At 31.4% G+C, this 24779-nt stretch overlaps 1 protein-coding gene across 3 annotated transcripts; it reads right to left on the reverse strand.

Annotated features, from left to right (window-relative positions):
• Positions 1 to 11718: 11718 nt before the first annotated feature.
• Positions 11719 to 20039, reverse strand: LOC105777064 (15-cis-phytoene desaturase, chloroplastic/chromoplastic). 3 transcript variants are annotated; one of them, XM_012600118.2, is made up of 15 exons: positions 19872 to 20039; positions 19551 to 19756; positions 19334 to 19466; positions 18516 to 18604; positions 17900 to 17957; positions 17457 to 17612; positions 15987 to 16135; positions 15099 to 15218; positions 14496 to 14709; positions 14310 to 14412; positions 13817 to 13864; positions 13205 to 13250; positions 12775 to 12962; positions 12220 to 12382; positions 11719 to 11967 (listed from the first exon to the last, which is right to left on the reverse strand). In XM_012600118.2, exons 2-15 carry the CDS (start codon positions 19710 to 19712, stop codon positions 11908 to 11910), a joined length of 1689 nt encoding a protein of 562 aa, XP_012455572.1. In that variant the 5' UTR covers positions 19713 to 19756; positions 19872 to 20039; the 3' UTR covers positions 11719 to 11907. The 3 variants fall into 3 exon arrangements, with proteins under 3 accessions (XP_012455572.1, XP_012455573.1, XP_052478076.1); XM_012600119.2 differs by having other exon boundaries at positions 19847 to 20034; XM_052622116.1 differs by having other exon boundaries at positions 19892 to 20029.
• Between the last annotated feature and the right edge of the window lie 4740 nt (positions 20040 to 24779).

Genomic DNA, 24779 nt, shown 5'->3' on the forward strand with positions numbered 1-24779 from the left:
TGCACAATGCTGGAACTTTTAATGTTAATACTGGCTTTACCCCATGCAAACCTAAAGAAAAAAATTAACCTTGAATCAAGAATTAAGACATTGAAGAAAGATTAGAGAATCATTTTCAATATGCTTAAAGGAAAAGACTACTAATTTTAGTTGGGATGAGTGTAGGTAAATGGTTGTTGTCGTAGATGAAGTGTGAGAGTCATACTTAATCGTAAGATTTATGTAGAATTTTTTCATTTTACCTTAGTTATATCACAATAGTCACATATTATTAACTTTTTTTTCCTTTAAAAGAGTCATAAAAAAGTTGCACAAATGAAAATCTGAACATTTCCTTTTTACCAGCAACTGTTATGCAAAAGATCAAGCTATAGGAAAAAATACCCAAACAGCCGTGGATATTATTGAAGAATTAGAAGCTGATGATGGTGAAAAAGGGATGAATGGGGAAGTAATGAAAATAGATATGAAGCGGAGGTTTCCCAATATGAGATAAATGTCTCGACCACACAATCACCTAATCTTGATAAAGGTAATTTTATATTTTTAAATACGAAAAGAAAGATTTTTGATGTAATTGAACCTGCTAATTTGAGTATTACCACTACTGCTACATTATTGGGGAGAATATTAGACAAGTTGACATTGAATTAAGTAAGAGTATTAGCTCTAAAATCGGCCTCAATTATAAAGCTATCATTGAATTAAATAGGTTCTCCTTGTGGTAAAATTAGCTTCAATTATACAATTATTTGCAACGTACATGTCCTAAAATAGATACAATAATTTGTCCACAATGAACTTCGAAAACCAACCTTGATGCAAAGCTAGAGGTTTTAATTCTCTAGGTTTTTTTATGAATATTGTATACTTTTTATATATAAATTGAAGATTATTTATGAATTTACACTGTAATGCCCCAAAACCCAGCCTAGGAGTTTCGACCAGATTCTTGGGGTCACATTGGCCACCAAGATAGCTCAAGACTGAAATGTTATTCAATTATCTTAAAACCGGATAAGAATAATTACATAATAACTTTGAAACCAAAATGAATTTGGTAATCATAATGTTGAAGTGATACGACGTAAAAGTACGAAAATAATTAAGTAAACTTAAACTGAAAAATCCCATACCGCAACTTACTTAAAGTTATTTACAAACAACCTGAATCGGAACAAAGTACTATAGAAAACTGATTTAACTAAACCAAAACGGAATATACTAATATTCTTTGATTTGTTGAGTCTGAGACCTAACCTCGCGCTTTACTTGAAAACAGAAAACTGAGGCAGTGAGCTACAAAGGCACAGTGTGATTCTAAAACAACATAAATAAACAGTGTCAAATGAACATCCTTACACACTAAAATCTCAGATACTTCATAAAATCAATACATGTATAAGTGAATTAGTACACAAATATTAAAATTAGACGTATACATAATACATACTCATATGCAAAACACACGAAACAAAATCCCACCTATCCAACCGCTACACACCATCTTTGTCTATCCCATTACACCAACTAGGTTTCTCTAGACCCTTCCATCCTCTACACACTAGTTTTGGGTTATGATAAACCCAACCAACCATTTAACACCGTTTTATGGTCATTTGCCACTTGAATTACCGTTGTTTTACTTCCAAATCAAATAATGCAATTAAAACAATCAAAAATAACTTCCTTCACTTCGTATTTAGATTATTAAAATCTCAACCCCAAATGCAAATACAAATAATACAATCAATACGGCTATACGGAATAGATCACAATCATTTTTAGGTAACAGATTCAGTACGAATATTTAGAATAAGACATAATTATTTTGAATAACAAAATCAATACAGATGTACAGAATTAGAAATACTCATTTTCGGATATAGAATAATGGAATGACATTATACATAATTTCCAATTAGCACATCCATACATTTACATACTCTAAATTTGATATATTACAACAACACGCACTCATGCGAATAATAGATTGAATCTTATAAATACATATTCTTACTAACATTTGAGGGTTAATACACCCATAAATAAACCTTCCACAAATAGAACTAGTGTCCTATCCACTTTTACAACGGCTTAAACGATTTAGGAATCACTCGAGGACCAAAACAAAACAATTTACAAAAAAGTGGAAAAACTATAAAAATAGGGTCACACGACCATGTGGCCAAGCCATGTGGAAGGGTCCAAACCCTGTGACTGGGCACACGCCTGTATGATTGAGGGACACGCCTGTGTGGTTGAGGGACACGCCCATTTGAGCAGACTGTGTAGCTCACTGTCAAATTTAGATCCAGAGGAGACATGACTGTATGGCCAAGACATACGCCCGTGTGGTAAAGACACACACTCGTGTGGACAAGACACATGCTCGTGTGGCCAAGACACATGCCCATATGTACAACCCGTGTAACTCACTATCAAATTTTCCTAACAAGGGTCAAACAATCGTGTAGCCAGCCCGTGAAGTGAAAATAAAAAACTAAGAGGGAAACCAATCAACATTCAAAATAGTCCACTTACGCATCTCCTTCTCGAATCCTAATCGAACGATAATGCAGAAGAGCAACTAGAAAAATGCTAGCAAAAAATGTCAGTGCCCAAGAAAGTAAAACCTCCAATTTGATAAAAATAGAGGAATAAACGTGAGAGGAAAAAAATATGGAAAACAGAACGTGAGGGAAGTTTTTGTTTGAAAACTTTCTCTTTTTTTTTTAATTTTAGAATAGAATAAAATAAAATAAAAATATAAAAATTTAAGAACCCTAATATCCAAAATAAATTTCTCATTACTTACGCAGAGGTTTAAACATAGGACCAAAAGGTATACGAAAGCTTAACCATTGAATCAGTAAGCTCATTCTTGTCCTTAAATTACAATTAAAATGATAAAAGTCTAACGGACGACACTAACTTATCCCACAAACCTTAATACTTCTAAACCCAATTTTAGGGTGTTACAATTCACCCCCTCCTAAAAGAAATTTTATCCTCAAAATTTTCCTAAAACATGACAGTCGCTAACTCACACAAATCGCTATCACGCTTCTATTGTGCACTCTGATCCATAGCATGTTACTGAACCATACCTAACCTTAAATTAATAAAACAAACAGTCTTACAGATCCAATTTACCTTTTCCAGAAAGTGAATTTGAGCCCAAAACCTCACACATAGAAACACAACACTTAACTACAAAAGCACATCAATTCACATATAATACCTCAACAATCACACAAAAGCCAAACCACATCCAAACGAAACAAACACAAATCAAATTAACCCACAACACTATTTAACTCATTACCGATCCCGGCTCCCTGATTTCGAGTCTTCTTTGAGGCCTGTTTCTGATTAGGTGGGTGACGAAGGCAATCTTTAATTTGATGTTCCATGGACCCACATTGAAGCATGCCCTAGACTTCTTCCAACGTTGAAGTGATACGACGTAAAAGTACGAAAATAATTAAGTAAACTTAAACCGAAAAATCCCATACTGATGTTTACTTAAAGTTAGTTACAAACTAACTGAATTGGAGCAAAGTACTATAGAAAACTTATTTAAGCAAACCAGAATGGAATGTACTAAGATTCTGTGATTTGTTAAGTTTGATACCTAACTTCGTGTTTTACCTAAAAAAAGAAACAGAATGAGTGAGCTATGAAGGCACAGCATGATTCTAAAAAACCGTGAATAAACGGTGTCAAATGAACATCCTTAGACACTACAATCTTATGTACTTCATAAAATCCATACACAAGAATAAGCTAATCAGTATGCAAATATTAAAATTAGACATATACATAATACATACTCAGATGCAAAACAAATGTAATGAAATCCTACCTATCCAACCACTACACACCATATTTGTCTATCTCGTCACACTAAATAGGGTTCACTAGACTCTTCTATCCTTTACACACTATTTTTGGGTTATGGTGGACCCAACCAACCAATTCACACTATTTTGTGGTCATTTGCAACTTAAATTATTGTAATTTTACTGCCAAATCAAATAATGCAGTTAAAATAGTTAAATCAAACTTCTTTCACTTCGTATTCAGATTATTCAAATTCTAACCCCAAATGCAAATGCAAATAATAAAATCAATATGGATATTCAGAATATATCACAATTATTGTAATACCTCAAAATTAGGTCTAAAAGTTTTGAGGGTATTTTGGAAATTTTAGCTTATATGTGCTCAGGATTTCGTAAGGTTGGTAATCGATAATATTTTCGAAAATGGTTATTAAGAAATCAAATCAATTTCTAAAAATGAGTTTTAAATACCTTTAATTTTAGAAAAAAGACTGATTTGTAACAAGGTCAAAACTGTGAGCATTTATGTTGTAGTTTAGCCAAATTTTGAAATTGAACCTTAAAAACCCCGCACCTACAGCTAAACTCACGAAAGTTTTTCACCTCTATTTTGTGTTGCCATCACTTGTTTTTCCAAAGGTGTTTTCACTCACTTTTGAATTCTAAACCATATTCCTTTGATTCCTACCATCTCTCAATCAATAAACCTCTATTGAAATCAATAAAAACACCCAAAAACCTCATTAATTTCATCTTCTTCTTCACTTGTGGGTTTCTCATATTTGCATCAAAAACTTGTTTATTCTCCAATCAAAGTGTCGGAGTCAATAAGACATTCAACGATTAGAGACAAAGGCAAAGGACAGCTTGTCTGAGCTCTCAGCTTTTTGGCGAAAGCATATTTTTGGTAAGTGTTTTGGAATCATTGCTCGTAGATGATTCATTGTGTAATTGGAAATTTGGAGGTAGCCTAAACCCCTACTCTAAATTATGAATGTAAATGTTCTCACACCTATGACTAAATGTGATATATGTGTGTTTGTTCAATTATGAAATTATGAGTACATATGAGATGCTATGACATGTGTCATAAGCTTGTGATGATTATTGTGAAAGATAATATATAGGTATATTATTCATGCCATGTAACAGTAAATATATGGGTATTTTTCATACCATGTGACAGTGATTATAATGTGCTAACAATGTGAATATGCAGTGAATATGTACTAAAAGTCGATAAGAAAATATGTGATAATAATGTGGATATTTTGGCCTTATGATCTTATAAAATCATTAGATATAGTTAGCATACCATAGGATTGTGAGTACTTATCTTTGCGATGTGATTTTTGGGACGTTGAGGCCTAGGGACAATTTTTCAAAGAGATAAGGGGATATGAGCTAAGCTCCATTCACAGGGATATTTGTGATTGGTGTGTTGGAAAGTGTTAGCTATATGCTTCACGTATGGGACATGTTCGACTCTATGAGTCATCTCGGTGTGTTGGAGACCCGTGTATCCGATGTGTGGTGATAGAGTCTACATTATGTTTCATAACCTCAAGAACCAAACTATCATAAAATGTGACTGGATGTGATTAAATGTGATTTATATGTGCTGTGATAAATTCTTAAATAATCATGTAGTTAATATGATAAATGTGTAATGGTATAAATGGAAGATGATTAAACGTGTGAAATATGACATTAGAGTTAAATATGCTATGAATATGTGAGATGTCTACTTAGTCCATGCTTAATGAATAGAGGTATCGATATTCAAGTTTTAAAAATAATACCTCTGCAATTTTCGAAGTGCATGAAGTCAGTTTCACCAGTTGATATGGATATTTTGCCACAAATATCAATACTCGAGGTAAAATTATCGATACTTTTTCAATGGTACTGATATTTTTTGAAAGTTGGGTTTTTAAGACGAGAATCAGTAAGCTAATTTGGTATAAATTTTCCAAGCGGTATCGATACCACTTGAGAGAATTATCGATACCACTCTACTAGTATCGATACCTACGTAACAGTTTTGGGATATTTTGCTAAGTCATCATATTTCTTGTTTAGTGTTTATTTTATGATTGTGCAATGTATGTTAGCAGGTTTTATACACTTTAGAGTAAGTATGACTACAATTCGTACAAATGCCATGATAATTAAGTAAACAAAAATATGTATGCTCAATAATGAGTCGACTTATGTTGTATGCGATGCAAGATGGTCGTGTGGCATGCTATTCTCGGGCTTGGTGGCTGGGTCGGGTATAGGGTGTTACAATCATTCTCAAGTAACAGAATCAATATAGATATTCAAAATTAGACATAATTATTTTGAAAAACAGAATCAATACATACGTACAGAATAAAAATACTCATTTTCGAATGTAGAATAACAGAATAACATCATACAAAATTTCCAATTCGCACATCCATACATTTATATACTCCAAATTCGGTATATCACCGCAACATGCACTCATGCGAACAATAGATTGAATCTTATAAATACATATTCTTATTAACATTAGACGGGAAACATGCCCCTAAATAAACCTTCCACAAACAGAACTAGTGTCCTATCCAGTTTTACTAAGGCTTAAACGAGTTAGGAATCACTCGGGGACCAAAAAGGAACAATTTTGCAAAAAAAAAAAGAGGCACACAACCGTGTGGAAGAGTCCAAGCTATGTGACAAGGCACACGCTATTGTGACTGGAGGACGCGCCTATGTGAGTAGGCTTTGTAGCTCATTTTCAAATTTAGGTCCAGAGGAGGCACGGCCGTGTGGCAAAGAGACACACCTATGTGGTAAGGATACATGCTCGTGTGGCCAAGATAGATGCTCGTATGCACAAACCGTGTAACTCATTGTCAATTTTCCTAACAGGGGTCACACGACCGTGTGGCCAGCTCGTGTGACTAAAATTTACCCAACTTTCTAAATGATACACAGCCGTGTGGACCGCCCATGTGCCAGCCCGTGTGGTACAAAAACCACCCCAAAACTGCTGCAAAACTCGAAATTCAACCATAATTTCCTCCCCCAATTTAGATAATTCAAGAATAAACACTTTAGAACACGATTCCAAGCACTAAAATCGACCAAAGTACCTCCATAAAACAATCTGCAATTTGATTTCAATGTTGACACCATTTTTTTGATGAAAAACGGGGTCGACTTGAGTTTTGAAAAAAGAAACGGGAGTCGCCACCAATCTTTTTTAATGAGGTGTGATTAGATCACCTTGAAAAGTGGTTGTTTTTAATAAACAATTTAATTTTATTAAAACAACGGTTTTGGTCCACGAAATTCAGAAAAACAGGTTCGGGAGTCGGTTACGCACGAGGAAGGATTAGCACCCTCGATACGCCCAAAATTGGTACCTAGTTGATTACTTAATATCTTAGTGTCGAAAATTTAAAACTTTGAAGAATTTTAAAAATACGATCCTTGTATTAAAATGTTGAAAATTTTTGAAATAAAGGGGGGCATATTTCAAGTTAATCGAGAAAAAAGTATCATATCCAGTAAGTTAGGACACAATGTCTCGAATTCTCAAAACGTGAATGAATACTGAAAATTTGCTTATTTAAAAGGTATTTAGCCAACTCGAATTTAAAAAGGGGATCACGACCAGTAAGTTAGGACACGATCTTTTTTAATTCCCGAGATCATTTAAAACTTGAGTTTGAAAAGATTCATGCATTTAGATTTATTGTGAAAATCAAAACCTAGTGAATTAGGGCACGACTTTCAAAAAACTAAATAAAAAATACGGTCTTTATTATATTTTTTAGAAAAAATTCTCATATCGGGAAAACAACGTGTCATATGCAATGCGTTAGGACACAACGTATTGAATTCCCGATAATGAGCTTTTTATTATTTTAAAGAGTAATCTCGATTATTTAGATTCAACGAAGAAAATGAGAACCCAATACGTTAGGGCTCGATTCTCTCAAAGATCCCAAATACCGAGTATTACTTTTATTTTGAAATTTTTCATTTTCTGATAAATCCGAGTAAAAATAGATGTAAAATAATGATAAAGATGATAATGTGAATAAAATAACACGAGCAAAACAAAATATACATGAACAATAAGACTAGCATAAAATAATTGTGCAAGCATAATAACAAATAATAAAAAGATAAAAACTAAAGCAGGAAAATAAAAATAACAATCATGTGAATAAATAAATAAACAAAATTAACAAAATTATAAAAATAAAAGATACATATACAAATATACACATAATCATGAAAATATGAAAAACATACGCATGTACACCTATTTAAAACTATTGTACATGAAAATACATAACATATATGCACGTACATGTATACGTATAAAACCATTATCAAATATATAAAAGTACATATGTAAGTATATATATAAATCACAAAGTATAAAGAATATAAACAATATATTTTGAAAATATAATGAATATGTAAGAGTATATATATATATATATATAAATATACACTTAAGAAGATGAAATATATATGTATAAATATTACAACCTAAAGAAAAATATATAGGAAGAATGTATATGTGAAATATATATATATATAAAAAATAAAATAAAATAAGATAAATATATATATATATATATATATAAAAGGACTATATTTCAATATATATAAATATATATATATATATGAGAATGTATACATATATTCGTGAGAAAAATGGAAAGTATATAGATATACATATATATAGATATACATATATAAAAAAGAGTATTTATGTATATATTAAATAAGTTAAAAAAACATACATATTCATATACGTATATACATATATAAGCAATTATATAATAATATAATATGTTACCTATTATCTAAGATTTATATAAGTACACAAAGGTATAAATATAATGATAGTAATAGTAATATTAGTAATAATACTAATAATAATAGTAAAGATAATAATAAATAATAATAATAATAATAATAATAATAATAATAATAATAATAATGAAATAGCTAAGAGGGAAACCAATCAACATTCAAAACAGTCTACTTACGCGTCTCCTTCTTGAATCCTAATAGAATGAGAATGCAGAAGAGCACCCGGAAAAATACTAACAAAGAACGCCATTGCCAAAGAAAGTAAAACCTCCAATTTGATAAAATGGAGCAACGAACATGAGAGGAAAAAAAAAGGAAAACAGAATGTGAGCGAAGTTTTTGTTTGATAAAATGGAGCAACGAACATGAGAGGAAAAAAATAAGGAAAACAGAATGTGAGCGAAGTTATTGTTTGAAAACTCCCTTTTTTTTAAAAAAAAATTAGAATAGAATAGAATAGAATAAAATAAAAAGTTCAAACACAGGACCAAAATAAAATAAAATTTTAGAATAGAATAGAATAAAATAAAAATTTAAGAAACTTAATATCCAAAATAAAATTTTCATTGCTTATACAAAAGTTTAAACACAGGACCAAAGGATACACAGAAGCTTAATTATTAAACCAGTAGGCTCATTTTTATCCCTAAATCGTAATTAAAATCATAAAAGTCTAACAAACATCACTAACTCATCCCACAAACCTTAATACTTCTAATGCCAATTTCAGTGTTTCACTAATTTTACTTGTTTTTATATTAAATATGAAAAATTGAATACTATGGGACGTCATAGGAAAGTCAAATATATTAATCAATTAAATATGAAAAATTGAATACTATGGTACGTCATAGGAAAGTCAAATATATTAATCAATTAAAGCTGGTGTGTATATATATATATTTAGAAAAATCTATTAAAGGGTATACTGTGGATGTGAGCATTTTATTGTATTAAAATCTTTTTACATTTTAAAAATTATTATTAAGGAGTATATTGGTGATTTAAAATTTTAATAATTTTAATGAATTATTTTGTAACAAAATTAATCTATCAAAAGGTATATTGATTATTTGAGCATTTTAACATTTTCTTAATTGCTTACATTTTATAAAAAGAATCTCTTAAAGGCTATATTAAACCTTTTTTAATCTTTTACATATTTCATTCCACCCAACCAAGTTAGTGTTATACACATTTCTTTCAATTACAATTTCTATTCTATTCAATTATATTTCTATTCTATTACAGTGAATCAAACATAGTGTAAGTGTTCACTGCTCAAATTTTCATAGGAGAATTTAGAGGTAAAAATTCTAGTTTTATATACAAAAGTGTGATCTCTATATTAAGAGAATGATAGAGTGTGATTCATTTGTTTTATGGATTCATTTATTTTTGTTTATCTAGTAAAACTCTCAAAACTTAAACCATCATATTTTTTTTTTTTTTTTGGTGACCTGAAGATGACCCTCTTGCAAGCTTTTCAAGAGTATCAAGAAACCGAGGGGTGGGAGCGGCGTGGGGGAAGGATGGTGATGGAGGTGGGGGAGGGGAGAGAGAGAGGGAGGTGGAGGGATTTTTATTTTGTTTAATATAAATATAAATATAAATTTATTATTTTTTAAAATATTTATTTATTATATATATTTATATATTTCTTGAAATTTTTTAGAATTGAGATCAAATTGAGAATGGGTGAGGAGAGGGAGGTGGAGGAATTTTTATTTTATTTAATATTAATATGATTATATTTATTAATATAAATTTTAATTTTAATATTTATTTTATATATTTTTAAAATTTAGATATTATTATTTATTGTCAACAATAATCTTTTTATTTTTATGTATTTTAAATTTATTATTATATTTTTAAAAATATTTATGTATTTTATACATTTCTTTGAATTTTTGAATTAGGATCAAATTGAAAAAATATAAATTTTGATGGTAAATTTTAAAATTATAACTAAAATGATATAATATAAAAAATTAAGGACTAAATTTATTATTGTACAAATTTTGAACTATAACATTAGCTTGCCGTTTGTAATTTTAATAAAAGTAGCCTATATGACCAAATTATGTAATGTCGTTGTTTAAATCGTAATTTTTTTATTTTGGGTGCCTATAATAAAACTTTTGATAATTACTCTTTTTAATTAAACTTTATCTCTAACTTTTGAAAAGAATCAAATTTAAGTATCAACTATTCAAACACAATCAAATTACTTTTTAGTGAAAATACTAAGTAGAACGTTACATTTTTTAAACATGATAAATGCACATGACCATCCTAATGTTCTTCATATTAATTTTTTTAAATTATGAATTTTTTTGAGTATTTTATAATTTTCAAATCATTTGTTAACATGACATACAACAAATAACATCCTGTTAGTATAAAATATAAGTAAATTACTATGCTAATTGTCATGTCAATATCATTAAAAATTAATATTTTAGTCAAATTTTAATAAAAAATTTATTTGACTTTTTAAAGATTAATAACCAAATTTGGCTTTATAAAAATATGAACCCAATTTGACAAAAATAAATGTAAACATTTAGAGCTAAATTTATCATTATGTAATTAAAGTATCCACCGTGATTAATTAATTATTAACCTTATGTAAATTTATTATTTATTCATTTATTAATTCGAATACCCAAATTCCTATTTTCTCTTACAAAATAGTCACAATCCAATAGAAAGAAAATTAATCACGGTCCAACCTGACCGAGCCACTGGCTTCAGCCCAGAAATCATTTTTTCAGCAATTAAACATGGGCTATAAGATATCCCCAATGCTTTCCATACTAGTTCTTCTTCCATTCTCCTACTTTAATCCTTAATCTCAAACATATAGGTTATCACTCAATCTAGTGGGGTTGCAAAATGAGCTTTGCTATCTCTATCTTAATTTGTTCACTAAAAGATAGCTAATGCATTCCACACCATAGCTAAAAGGGTATCATGTATATTGAAGACCATGATGTATATCTCAAAAGAATTTTATACGCAGCTTCTGATACTGTTTTAGCACGAGTTACTGATTTTACATGGGATATACAGTATATTATATGTAATGAAAAAAAAAAAGAACCACTAACCTAGTGGCCTTAAACAATCTATTAGCAGAAGATCCTCGATAACTTGTGACCTGTTTACTTCAATTCAAAGGACATCAGTGAATGCTTGCTCCTGTCAACTTTCTTTGTCCCAAAGTACGAAGCAACTCATAATCCTGCATATTTCAAATACATTAGAAGAGTTGATACAAAGCACAACTGATCGTTTCCATTTTCATTGTCCTATTGTAACTTGTAAGCATGGACTCATTGCCACCTTTACAAAACTCTCCTGGAACGGTGAGTGGCAACAAGTTTGGCATCTAAGACTAGTAATTTGAACTTAGGCGGAAAAAGTAGTGGAAGTTGTACCAGTGTAGTTAGAACAATGTGATAGAGCAAAGCCACAAGGGAAATGCAAAGTGTACCTGTACAATAGACTGTGCACAAAGCTTCCCTGAGAGCACAGCCCCTTCCATCGAAGCTAAATACTTTTGCTTTGTGTAATCACCTGCTAGATAGAACCCCTGTATTGGAGATCTTTGCAAGGGGCGGCAGGGTTCACAATTTGGAACAGTTTTATATACAGATCTGAAATAATAATAAGCTTTTAGTTTCAGTAAGGAATCTAATCACCAAGACACAAATGTAAATTGATATAATTGCTGCAATCCTTTAAAATGCGCTTATAGTTCCTTATAATAAACATACACATAGTCACGCATGCATATGCAAACATAGGCATGTGATAACATAAATCATGTTTACAGGTTATCTGAAAGTTTGTCTAAAGTAGCATCGATGAAACATTCTAGCACAATTATACTCTTTGATGCATCTCTATATGAATATAAGGAGAAGCCATTCCCAACCATGTATTTTCCAGCCATGACATACCACTTCAAGAAATGACAAGAATTTGATTTAAAAATAATGAAAACAAAAGTATTAATAGAGATTCTAAAGAAAGCACTCAATCTAACCTTGGTGTTTTAACAATATGGTATTTGACGACTTTTGCTTTACTCTGATCCGCAGATATTTCATCAGGAAAGAGCTTTGCAAGTTCCTTCATTGTAGCATCAATAATTTCTGAGTCACTACATGCAATCCATTCTTCTGCTGGGGCAAAAACTAACTCCAACATGGATTGGTTTGGATTGTAATATTCCTGCATAAAACAATAAATCATTAATTACTGGTGACATGCACGACCGAGACAAGAAGCCAATGCAGTTAGCCTCTTTTTATATGATGAAAATATGTAATTTCTTTTTGTAATTACTAAACAATTCCTGGAAGATTGCAAATAATATCACTATTATGTAATATGTAGAAAAATATAGGCAACATGGTGGCTTAAAGAACATAACTTCAATGGCCATAAAAAAGACAATTTTAGTGATGGTTTACCTTACATGTTACAGACATGTCAGCATAAACACTTAAAAGCGGGCTTCTGCAAGCAAAAAAGAATGAAGTGAAGAGAGAGCAAAACAAAGTAGATGATAAGACAGAGAAATACGTTAATGAGATTCACTTTATTTAAGGAAAATGAAAAGAGCAAAGGCACTATTGCAATAAATCTCGATACAAAAGATGTCCGGTGAATTGATTTGGTAGAAAACGGAGGATAAGGATAACCATTTTCCTTACACCCCAGAACTGCTCCTGGGATTAGTTCTAGTTATTTGAATATGGAAAACATTATTACGAAATGGTCAAGAACTTAAGTGTTAGAAAATAAAAAATAAACTATGAAACAGTTTGCTTGGCTATCAATAGGCAGAGGACCGAGAATGGTACCAATCATGTCCCTACTCTATGATTTCTGCATTCTTATAAGCAAGTAACTTTTTCCTCCAAATGTACTCAACTTCCAGTTCAACGTGAATATAGGAATTTCCTAAAGACAATTAGTAAAAATTCATAAAGCTACTAAGTGACAAGCAGATAATAGCATGAGAGCTAAATATGTAGCAAAGATCAGGGAAAAGAAAGTGCTAATGGATGAAGTAGGAAGACCTGCTAAAGAGTAGATGATCATAGGTGTTCTTCAATTTCCTATCAAACCTGCAAATGGAGATAATTCTACATCACTTAATCAGGGACTCTTCTAAAATAACAAAACTGCACCACATAATAACAAGAGGAAACAAACACATGCTCTTCTAAAATACTAAAAAAGTGAACAGTAAATGGATATATTTTAAATGATAGCAAATCTTTCGTGAAGGGCGGAACAATAAATACAATCCCTTCATTTCTCCAGCATTGTTCCGATGTGGTCAAGATGAGAATAAGATACTGCATATAAGTTATAGTTTCTCCCCCTATCACTTCTTTTAAGTTCATAGGTTGAATCAGTTGAACAAATATCTACAGAAAGTCAATGGGATGTACCTACTTCAAATAACCCTCTTTGAAGCACAGAGACTGAGAAAAAGGTGGGGAAAATGTGACAGAGAAATAGCAATATCAAAAGTTACATGAACAAATAATAGAGTTTGTTACTAACCAGATGTGAACGTTGATAACTGGAACTCCAACTAATTTCTCTAATTTCTTGAAGTATGAAATCTCTCTCCAGTCTTCAGGCAAAAGTAACTTGAAGATATCAACTGAAAGTTCAACATCCATCAGCTATTATTAGAGAAGTCGGTAACAGCGGAAGCTAAATAGTTCAATAGGAAACAGAGTATACCGGGCGTTGCAACTACATAAGCATCTCCTTCGATTGTATTGCCATTATTTAGAAGAAAACTCTTCACAGTTCCATCTTCATTGAGCTCTATTTTTTTTATACGTGAATTAAGCCGGACCTCACCACCCAATGAATCGATATGATTGACGATAGGCATGCAAAGCCTCTCGGGAGGGTTTCCATCCAAGAATGCCATCTTTGATCCATGTTTCTCCTGTTGGTAGATTTTAGTAATTCTTCGCAAGCTAGTGTAAATGTGTAATGTCATATAACAAGTTTTCCTTCTATTTTATACAACCTTAATACAAATGAATGAACATGACTATCCAAAAAATTTATACACAACCTTACTTTAAGTACAAATTACTTCGAGACTAGTGCATCAGAGTTGCAAGAAAAACCTGTGATCTCAAATTCTCCAGTACGCCTTATGATGAAGGAATTAAGGGATCCAAGTTTCATACAGATTCCTTTGGCACAAGGTTACTGCTCACTGTCAAGTAACTTCGGCCAAGGATCATTTAAAGATTTTCTTGCTGACCTTGTAGCCACCATAATCAAGTTACAAATACGAAGTCAGTGGGGCAAACAAAGGAACCGTACCTGAAGAAATCGATTCAATGCAATCAATATACATTGCATTGAAAGTTCATCAGGGTTAATGAAGTTCAGTGCCTTTGACATGGCAATAAACACCTCCTCAGTCACACGATCAGGTACGCCCTGCAAAGAAAATTAATGAAACCAATTTTCTGTCTTTTAATCATTTAACAAGTTTTGCTAATAGTGCAATTCATACCAGATTCTTAACAATGAGACATAAGCATAATTAAAATGAATGCAGAGGATAATGCATAAATTAACCGATACACTTTGCAGCACTTACGAAAGTTACAGCCTAATAAACATAACTCAGTACATGGAAACTTGGTTTCTAAAATTTTCTTTAGTTACACAATTCCAGAAATTAACACCTCTCCCTCTTCCTTTTTCTTTTTTTTCCATTTTCCTGGAAGCCTTCAGCAATGCTTTTCTCCCATCTAAAAGGTTTGCATTTTGATGTTTCATCTTGTACTCATAAAAATGAAGCATCAACACTAAAATAAAGGAGAGGCATGCACAGATAATATTATGAATATAGCACAGAAAATGAGACACAGGACTGCAAATGACTTCAAACAAATCCAGATGTAACAACTGTTGGAGAATTATACTTGTGCTCTTATGCACCTTTCAAGCAAATAAAGCATCACGAATTAGGTAAAAGGCTTGAAACTCTGTAACTCATACATGCAAGTAAGTGTAACAATAGGACAGTAAATTAATTGCCATTATATGAGCAAGTTTCAAGCTGACAATGCTCATTTTGGCATGTATTCACTAGGATGAACTAAGTTCACCACTCAGAAACAAGCCAAACTTACAGCAATACCATTTTTGTAAGTGCTATTAGCCTCGAGGGGAGAATTTTATCAATGAATAACCAGATACCTGCTTTCTCATCCAGTCTTTAACAGATAAACCATCTTGGGCCTCAACATAAGGTTGTCCACCTAGCATTGCTGGTAGGAGTCCTATTGCAAATTTCACTTTCTCTGGCCAAGTCAGCATTTCATTATTCTTCAAAATGGCCCATATTCCTGTCAGTTTATATTGATAAGAAGTATAAGCAAAATAGACGCAAAATGTAATTTTTTTACATTTTTAGGTGTTTTTCCTGCCATTCAGTGTCTGTAGAAAAACTTTCCATATTAATTTAATTGATAAAGGCAAAACAAAAGTTTCCCAATCACCCCAATGGTTCCAACATCAGAAACATTCTATCTGAGGAATGTAATTAGCCTCAGCCAGATAAAGCTTTCTACATACATGCACCAAGCAAAACTAAATAAACAATAGTACCTGTTGAGATTTGCTCCTAGATCAAAAAACTTACAGAAGGAACATCCAAGCAAATAATCTAGTATTTGAGTCAATCACACGCAAAAAAAAAAAAAAAAAGAACTAAAAGAATTGAAACAGGGAACAAGCAAACATAGAGAAAAATTATATGAAACATCATTATTATGTGCTTTTCTCACTCAAAAGCTCATTGGCAGACTTAGAAACATCAAAAGACTCCTTTCATCGATGAAGAATGGATTCATTAATCCCCCTTAGCATGATTATGCTGAAACATAAGCAGGTGTTACTGAAAGTTGGACTGTAAAACCACACTCATATTTTTATCATTCTTAGAAGCTAAAAAATTCATAAACTGAGGAAGCAAAATTCTACCACAAGATAGAGTAAAAAAAAATAAAAACCCAAAGTGTGGTTTCAAAATTGGCGCCGTCTGCAAGTTCAAGATTTCAAGAAAGGAAAAACAATAATCTTCAATATCTAAGTTTAAATCAATTAGCAATAAATCGAAAGAGCAGTCCTCAATATTAGGTTGGTCACAGGAAACCCCAAACTAAGCGATCTATGATTATCAGGAACTAATGGGGATGATTAATGTTTCAGTCTTATGTTTTCTACCATGACAAACAAATGAAGGAAACTAAGGGAAAAAGGGTGGTAAATTGGGAGGCTGGAATCATACAACTTTTAATTGAAATGTAATGTCCAATATGCCAATTCTATAATATATACTACCAAAAGTAGATGTAATGAAATTTAACTGGTCCTTCACAATAAATATACATAGATGGCAAGAACAATCCTCAAACCAAACTGGAATACATTGACCAACCTATATGATAGAGTAGTGACACAAGCAAATAAACTTGTTCGTGATATTAATTAATCATTCCAAACATGGACACATCCAACCATTAAAAGAAAATAGGTAAAAGTAGGTGCTTCTATTTTTTGTTCCAAACTTTGTTGTCACATACTGTTTGTAAGGGCAAAAACAAATTGTCATAGATTTCTACAAAAATAAACATACTTTAGTTACCATGTATTTTAGTTGTTTACCATTTAATGGTGCAGGTAGAACTTCTGGAAAATCAAATCGACTGAACTCTCCAGGTTTATTTGGCATCGCAAATATCATAGAATGCTCCTTCCATTGCAGCCGATCATTAATGCCAAGTTCTCCAAACAAGTTTTGCACATTTGGGTAAGCCCCAACTTGCCAAAAAGAAAAGATTAAATTAAAAAAATGTTGTAATGTATCAGATAGTTTGGTATAATAAAACAGTCGGGAGATGAAAAAGAAAATAGTAGGTTGAAATACTGTCCTAAATCTCCAAAACCAAATGTATTTACAACTTTGAAGTACTAAAAAGGAGGATGATAAAGTAAAACAAATGAATTACCAATAAGAGATTTCAGAAACAAGGCTACAACCTTCAAAATTGTAAAGAGGAAGACCAGATGTAGGAGTCTGAGAAAACAAAAAATGCATCTATACTTACAGAATATATGTAATCCTGTCTCATACCAATCTCCATCATCATCCTTCCATGCAGCCACCTGTTAAAAATAATACCTAACTCTTATCTCCCAGATGACAGAGAAAAGGGAAAAGAAACGGAACATAAAAACATATATCCCAAAGTGATCTTCCAATCATCTAAATATCTAGCATAATCACTATCAGAGAACCCAATCACTATACAGGTAAGCATGTCAGTGCTTTATTATTTACGAGCAGAAATTTAAAGATATCTTAATTGGTAGAATATCAACTTCTGTTTTAGAACGAAAGGCCATTTCTTTCTGGCATGTGATTGGAGGCTCAAGAAACAGCAAGTTCAAAGACGTTATATACAGAAACTCAAGTTAGTCATTGGAGCTGTTTAGTTTCTCATGGTAAACACTAATTATTTCTGGCTGCATGCCGTAATTCAAAAAAAATAATAAAGCTTCCTTCTAATGAATCTTGCCATTAAAATTGTGTTTTCTTCATAATAGATGAACTCAGAAGATATGTCCTCAGGTCATGAACAATAAGACTTCAGAAATGAGAACTAAGATGATTCAATAATATCAATGGGGGTAAACTTCTATGAAACAGAGTGGTGCAAAAACCTTTCCACCTAGAACATCTCTCGCTTCTAATAATATTGGTTTATGACCTGCATCCGCTAGATACTTTGCAGTTGACAAACCAGCCAAACCTGCAAAAATTCAAAAGTGGCCAGTCTACTCTATTAGCAAAAACAAACTTGAGTGATGGATCATGCATTATATCTAGAATCCTGTAATGACCCAATATAGCATTCACAAGACTATTTCCCAAAAAAGAAATACATGGAAAAAGTACGTAGAAAACACTTAAGGAAGAAAATTATAGGCATTACATCAATACCAACCCACAGCGAAACGGCAATGTTTACATTCTAATAGTAGCTTTTAAGCATGCAGAGTCTCGCTTAACTCTCAAGCAAAAGCATATTCCTGCTTGAAAATCAGTAAAAAGGAAAACATATACATTGACAACTCCGGACTCTTATGAAGAAGAACGCTGAATTATATTACCCAAGTCTACTCGCAAGAAACCATCCAATGTTTACAAAGCTCAAGGCCCTAAACTGGCATAGCCTTCTAATAAAACTAGATACAAACAGAAAAAGGAATGTAAAACAGGCACATTTTGAACACAAAATCACAATCCAGTGACAGACAATGAGATTCTCAACTGGAAAATATTCATAATTTTAGCAAAAACCAAGGCGGAATTAAGTCAAGCCAAAATTCAGTTCATCGGTAGGAAAAATAAGTAACTTCTTAGAAAATTAGCAGCAGCAAAGGCACTATGAAGCTGCAAAAAAAGGTTCAAAGGCGTAGAAAATGGATTTCCCGAAAGATGAAGAAAACGAATATAAGAACTAAGACAAAATTGATACCTGCACCAGCAATTATGACTTTCAATGGTTTAGCTGGACGGGAAGCAGAACGAAAAGAAGCAGATAGAGAAGCAGCCTCCAAAAAATTAACAGTATTCTCTAGCTCTGGCCTTGGATAATCTATGCAAACTACCTGGCTCATAATAAAGGGAAAATTATTGATTCAACTATTACAAGAGGACAAAGTTACCCCAAAATTCATCAACAACGAACCAACCTGCAAAGGACAAGCAGCACCCTTACTTGACCTCTTTTTAAAGGGAATTCTCAAGGTATTTCCCATGGATTCACCACTTCTAAAAGCTAAGACACTTCCCATGCTTATCTTGCTGCTTTGTAAGTTTAAGTACAGGGCAGAAACACTCCCACAGAGACTCATTTTCTTCAAGACCAAAATCCCAAAGCTCGGATGACCGAATTCAACTGCAGATGTTGCAAATAAGCAAAAACAAGAAATGGGTAATTGTCGTTTATCAACATAAACAAGAAAAAGTAAATGAACAGAACACCAACAAAGAGAACGAATAGATTGAGTTACAGCAAAGGTGAGTAAAGCACTTGAGTTGAAAAGAAAGTGGGATATGGAAAGTGGGTTGGGCAGATACAAAGGAAGTGGCGGAGGTGATAAGTTAATCGTGTACTTGTATTTTTTTTTATGGCATGGAATGGCTGTTCGTTCGGCCGAACCCAAATAGAGGGAAATATGACATTAAATCGTGGAAAAGAGTTTTGGCTGATTCCTAAGCTTTGGGGTTGCTGGCTATTACAGGAATATTCCGTAAGTTAAATTATTATTTATTATACTAAATTTTTATTAAATATAATAATTGATAATTTTATCTAAAATAATAATTGACAATTATTTTTTAAAATTTAATGTGTTATACAATAAGAGACATAGAATAAAGAAAGTAAAAGAACAAGGAATTGAGACAACAAAAGAGAATGTATGAATTTTATTGATTAATGGAATGTTTACAATATTTCTACAATGTTTATATTTATAGTATTATATAAAATTCTACTTCTAATAAATATTAAAGTCTTAATGTATATCAAATTTATTTTGATATTGTTAAGCATTTAGATAATGATAAAATATTCATAACACCCCTTAAATATCTATTGGCAACTACTATGCCTCGTTAAAACATTATTAAGATAAAAGAAAATTCATGTTGGAAAAATATATAATACACATAGTATACGATCTCATTAAAAATCTTACCAAAAAAGCTCGGTGGAAAAAAACATTGGTTAAGGGGAAAAAAAGTACAACACTCATTTACTCCCCGCATGACAACATCACATGATATCTCAAATTCTATATATTCAATCTTGAATGCTAACTTTTCAAATGATCACTTGAACGTATTTGCTAAGCATTTGTATACCATTCTTTTAAAATTCATGATTGAGAAAATTTTTTGGAGAAATATATTTTGTTCCCTTTAGAAGTTCCAACAACAATCGTAGTAAACTTTGATCATGACCATTTTATACTAATACATATGTTCAAATCAAATAAATAAATATTTACACAAATATATTGAACAATTTCCTTAGAATTTATATATGCTTCCAAAGATTCTAAATCCTTCAAGAATTATAATATAAACTTCATTATATAGTAACCTATATAAAAGTTATAATAATAATCATTAGACGCATTGTAAATCTTTCATAAATTGTCAGGCTAATGAGATATCTAAAAGTTTCTTGCATCCACCACAAAAATATTATATCTTCTCATAATTATTGTTAGGACTTTAGCGAAAAACTTCATTTTTCTTATTTTTTTTTCACAAAACTACTTCATTTGTACCTTCACTGACTTTATACATTTTAGATATTTGGATTACGGGTCTAAAAATTTCACGAATTTAATTCTACTTCAGTTGGGTCTTTCTATATTGGCCAACCTATTTTATGCATATATTTCTTAACAAATTTATTTAACATTCTCATTTTCTTTCATTATCTCAACAATACTATTCCATACAAAATCATTGTCGATAATTTTCTATTTTCCACAGTTCCATATTTTCTCATATTGACATAACTTACCGAAAACTCTTTATTTTCATTATTTCATCTTCAAGTACGTGAATCTATTTTGAAGTTTCAATAATTAGTTATGTCTTGGGTCTTGTAACGACCCAGTTTCCAGTAATGTTGAAGAATCTAGTATCGAAACTTCAATTACGTTAACTAAGTTTGTAAATATAAAATAGGAATATTTACAGAGTTATTATAAAGATATAATAAAATTCAACCAAGTAACATAGCCGAAAAAGTGGTCAATTAAAGCTCAAAGACTAAATTGTAAAAGTCTAATCGCTATAGAGTTTTAATTAAAAAAAGACTTAAGGACTGACCTGCCACAATTTGTAGTGGAAAATTAGGTACTTTTTGGCACTTAATGAGCTTGTTTTTAAGTCGTTCTAAGTTATTTTATTACATTTTTAGTTTTAGTATCTTAGATTTAATTTCTTCCACAATAAACGTTTTTACGCATAATTTTGAGTTAGTTGACCTCTTGGGTCAATACAGGCCTTAAGGTAGTTTTAACAAGTTAATTGAGTGTGCAGGAAACCTATTTTCAAGCCTAAAAGCATCAGGAATGACAATCGGGTCGCAATACAGTTGAACAAGATCCAAAAATCAAGTTCGAAGTTATGTGTTGCGACACGCATAAGCCTGTGTCGGGACATAGGTTTGATGGAGGACAAAAATTAATTAAGGGTGTTTTCATCCGCACAATCCATATTTAGTCTAATTAAGGCTTGTAATTGACCTAAATGAACATCTAACTTTGCCTATAAATAACAAAGCTTATGCTAATCTAAGGAGGCAAACTTTTAGGGTTTAATTATAGACTTAATTTTAATTAGATTTTTATGTTCTTTTCAAAATAGTTTTTATTTCTTGTTCTAACTTGGATTCAGTCTAAGTCCTAGACTTCGTTATTAAGTATTTTTTATATTTTTCTTTCGCTTTCTTGCCTGTCAACATTGATATCTTAATAGTTGTTAAAGGGTTTTGCGAAACCGAGTGCATCCAATTTATCAAACGAATCATTTCCTATTTTTCTTTCGTTTTAGTTTAATTTGTGTCTTTGCATGATTAAATTAATTCTTAGGAAAATGGTCCCGAGATTCATGACTAGCTAAATTATTTAAGAAGGTTAACGAGCAGATATCGGCGTAATTAACGAAAAAATAAAGGTTCCCATAGAATTAATTGGCTTAAATTATGTATGCTTAAACCCTAGGATTGACGACCCTAGGAAGTTATCTAGGTAAACGAGGTCGAAAGGTAAGTTTGCTGACTAAATCATAATTTATCTTGTTTAGAAAGCGAGGTCGAAAGATAAGTGAGTATTTATCGATTAATTAATTAGTTAGAGGCCGAAAGGTAATAATTGGTTAATTATTAGCTAATTCACTAAAACTCAATTTCTAAAGTTAATTACAACCACTGAAGCGAGTTAATATTCTGTCTGTTAATTGAGATTTCTTTGTTGATTGATTTCTTTCTAGTAATTTTATTTTCTTTCATAATATTAATCCTCTTTATTATTATTATTTATTGAATATGATTTTTGGTGAGTATTGTTTAGACTTATTGTTGTAGAAATAATTCTATATTTAATTCATCTTCCCTTGAATATGATTCTCGGAGTACTTCTTGTACTCCGTTGTATAAAACTATATTACAATTTGATATGTATAATTGCGGACATCGCTACTTGATTATATATATTGTTGTTGCAGTATTTCCAGCCCAAACGTTCGCACGTTTGGCGACTGTTAGGGACCTCGATTGCAATTATCTAAAGGACTAAAATGGTTATTAAACTATCATTGTCTTATGGTTAGTGGATGATGATGTTAATCCCACTTTAATTAACAAATGGATGATTAATTGTAATAATTTAATTAAAGAAATTAATTAAGGCTAATTAAGTTTAAACTAAGTATATCTATGTTAATTTAATGGAAGGTTGTCATCTTCCTTCCTTGGTTCCACCATAGCCTAGAATAAAAAGAGAAGAAAACACCATTGTTCAGCTTAGACATTCGGCAAGCAAAATTTCCCAAGTATCCAAGCCTTTTTTCTTGTACTTTTTATATATTTGTGATCATGGGAGCTTGATTTAGCTAGCTCATATATCAATTTGGTCAATCGTTGAATTTTTAACAAGTTTTCATTGTTGAGAAATTGATGAATTAGGCTCGAAATTGATAGATATTAAGCTTGGATTATGAAAAAGACTAAATTGTAAAGTTTAACAAGCTTGGTTGTTAACTTTGTTACATTGGGGACCAATTGAATAAATTGAAAACATGTTATGAAATTATGCTAGGAATAGAAAGTATAAGGTCCCTAATGAAAAAATATGAAATCAAATTTTAATCCAATGCTAAATATCAGAAGATATGCATATCCCGAGTATAGGGACTAAATTGAATAAAATACAAAATATGCTTGGTTTTATATTTGAATGTGAATTGGATGAATTTTGATATTGTTCCTTTTATTAATTATTGGTGACATCGGGCCATTGGGACAAGAAAAGTGAAAGTCATCGACAAGTGACGTGAGATTTCGGTTTGTGCTTTTATGATTCGAGATTAATTTATTAATTTTCATATTCATGTCATATTGCATGATTGAGCATCGAGGCATAATAATGGCCATTTGAATTTATTTGCTAGGAATGATATTGAATATCACGATAGTGGATTGAATTGAATAAAATGGAAAGCATTATGATTTAGTAGGACATGATATGTAATATAAGAATGGATTGAAAATGTTATATAATATGAGATATTGTGTGTTGATAATGAATTTATATGTGATTTGAAATTGAAGATGAAATTATATATATAAATTGGATTAAATTTAAATGAAATGGGATTGGTGATTGTTATGTGATAGTATAGTGTATAGGGTATAATATGTATGTATGAATGATTACAAGGTATGAATATATTGATATGTATGATTGATGCCCATATGAATTTAGTAAAATGTTAGGATACAATTGGCATGCCAATAGGGTCATATGCACGCTTGTATAAGATATTTGATGATATAGAGATTATGGCCGGTTATATCGAGATCCAGCATCTGTTGTGAAGCATCGAGTATTATTTATCTCTACGAAGACTTTTGTGTGGTGGAGGGATGTAATTGAAAATGTTTAAACATATGATGCCTACGAGCTTTGCACTACCCTGGTTTGGTGTAGTTTAAGCTCATACAAGCTATCTTGGTGTGGTATAGTTCACCAATGTATCCAAGTCCATTTTACTAGGGTTCCATTAGGTGAAACATTGGAATCAACTGTTGAAATCTAAAAATAAAATAAATGAAATTTTGGTAAGCTATTATAGTGCGGAACTATATGTGTGTATATTTGTAATTCATGATAGAT

The sequence above is a fragment of the Gossypium raimondii genome, chromosome 10 (assembly GCF_025698545.1).
Source record: "Gossypium raimondii isolate GPD5lz chromosome 10, ASM2569854v1, whole genome shotgun sequence".
Lineage (NCBI taxonomy): Eukaryota > Viridiplantae > Streptophyta > Magnoliopsida > Malvales > Malvaceae > Gossypium > Gossypium raimondii.

Coding starts and splice junctions, on each gene's coding strand:
- LOC105777064 (XM_012600118.2), bottom strand. CDS start 19,712: ATGAGTCTCTGTGGGAGTGTTTCTGCCCTGTACTTAAACTTACAAAGC. Junction 18,605..19,333: donor AGTCATAATTGCTGGTGCAG/GTATCAATTTTG, acceptor GAATTTTTGCAG/GTTTGGCTGGTTTGTCAACT. Junction 14,413..14,495: donor TTATGTAGTTGCAACGCCCG/GTATACTCTGTT, acceptor TTGAACTTTCAG/TTGATATCTTCAAGTTACTT.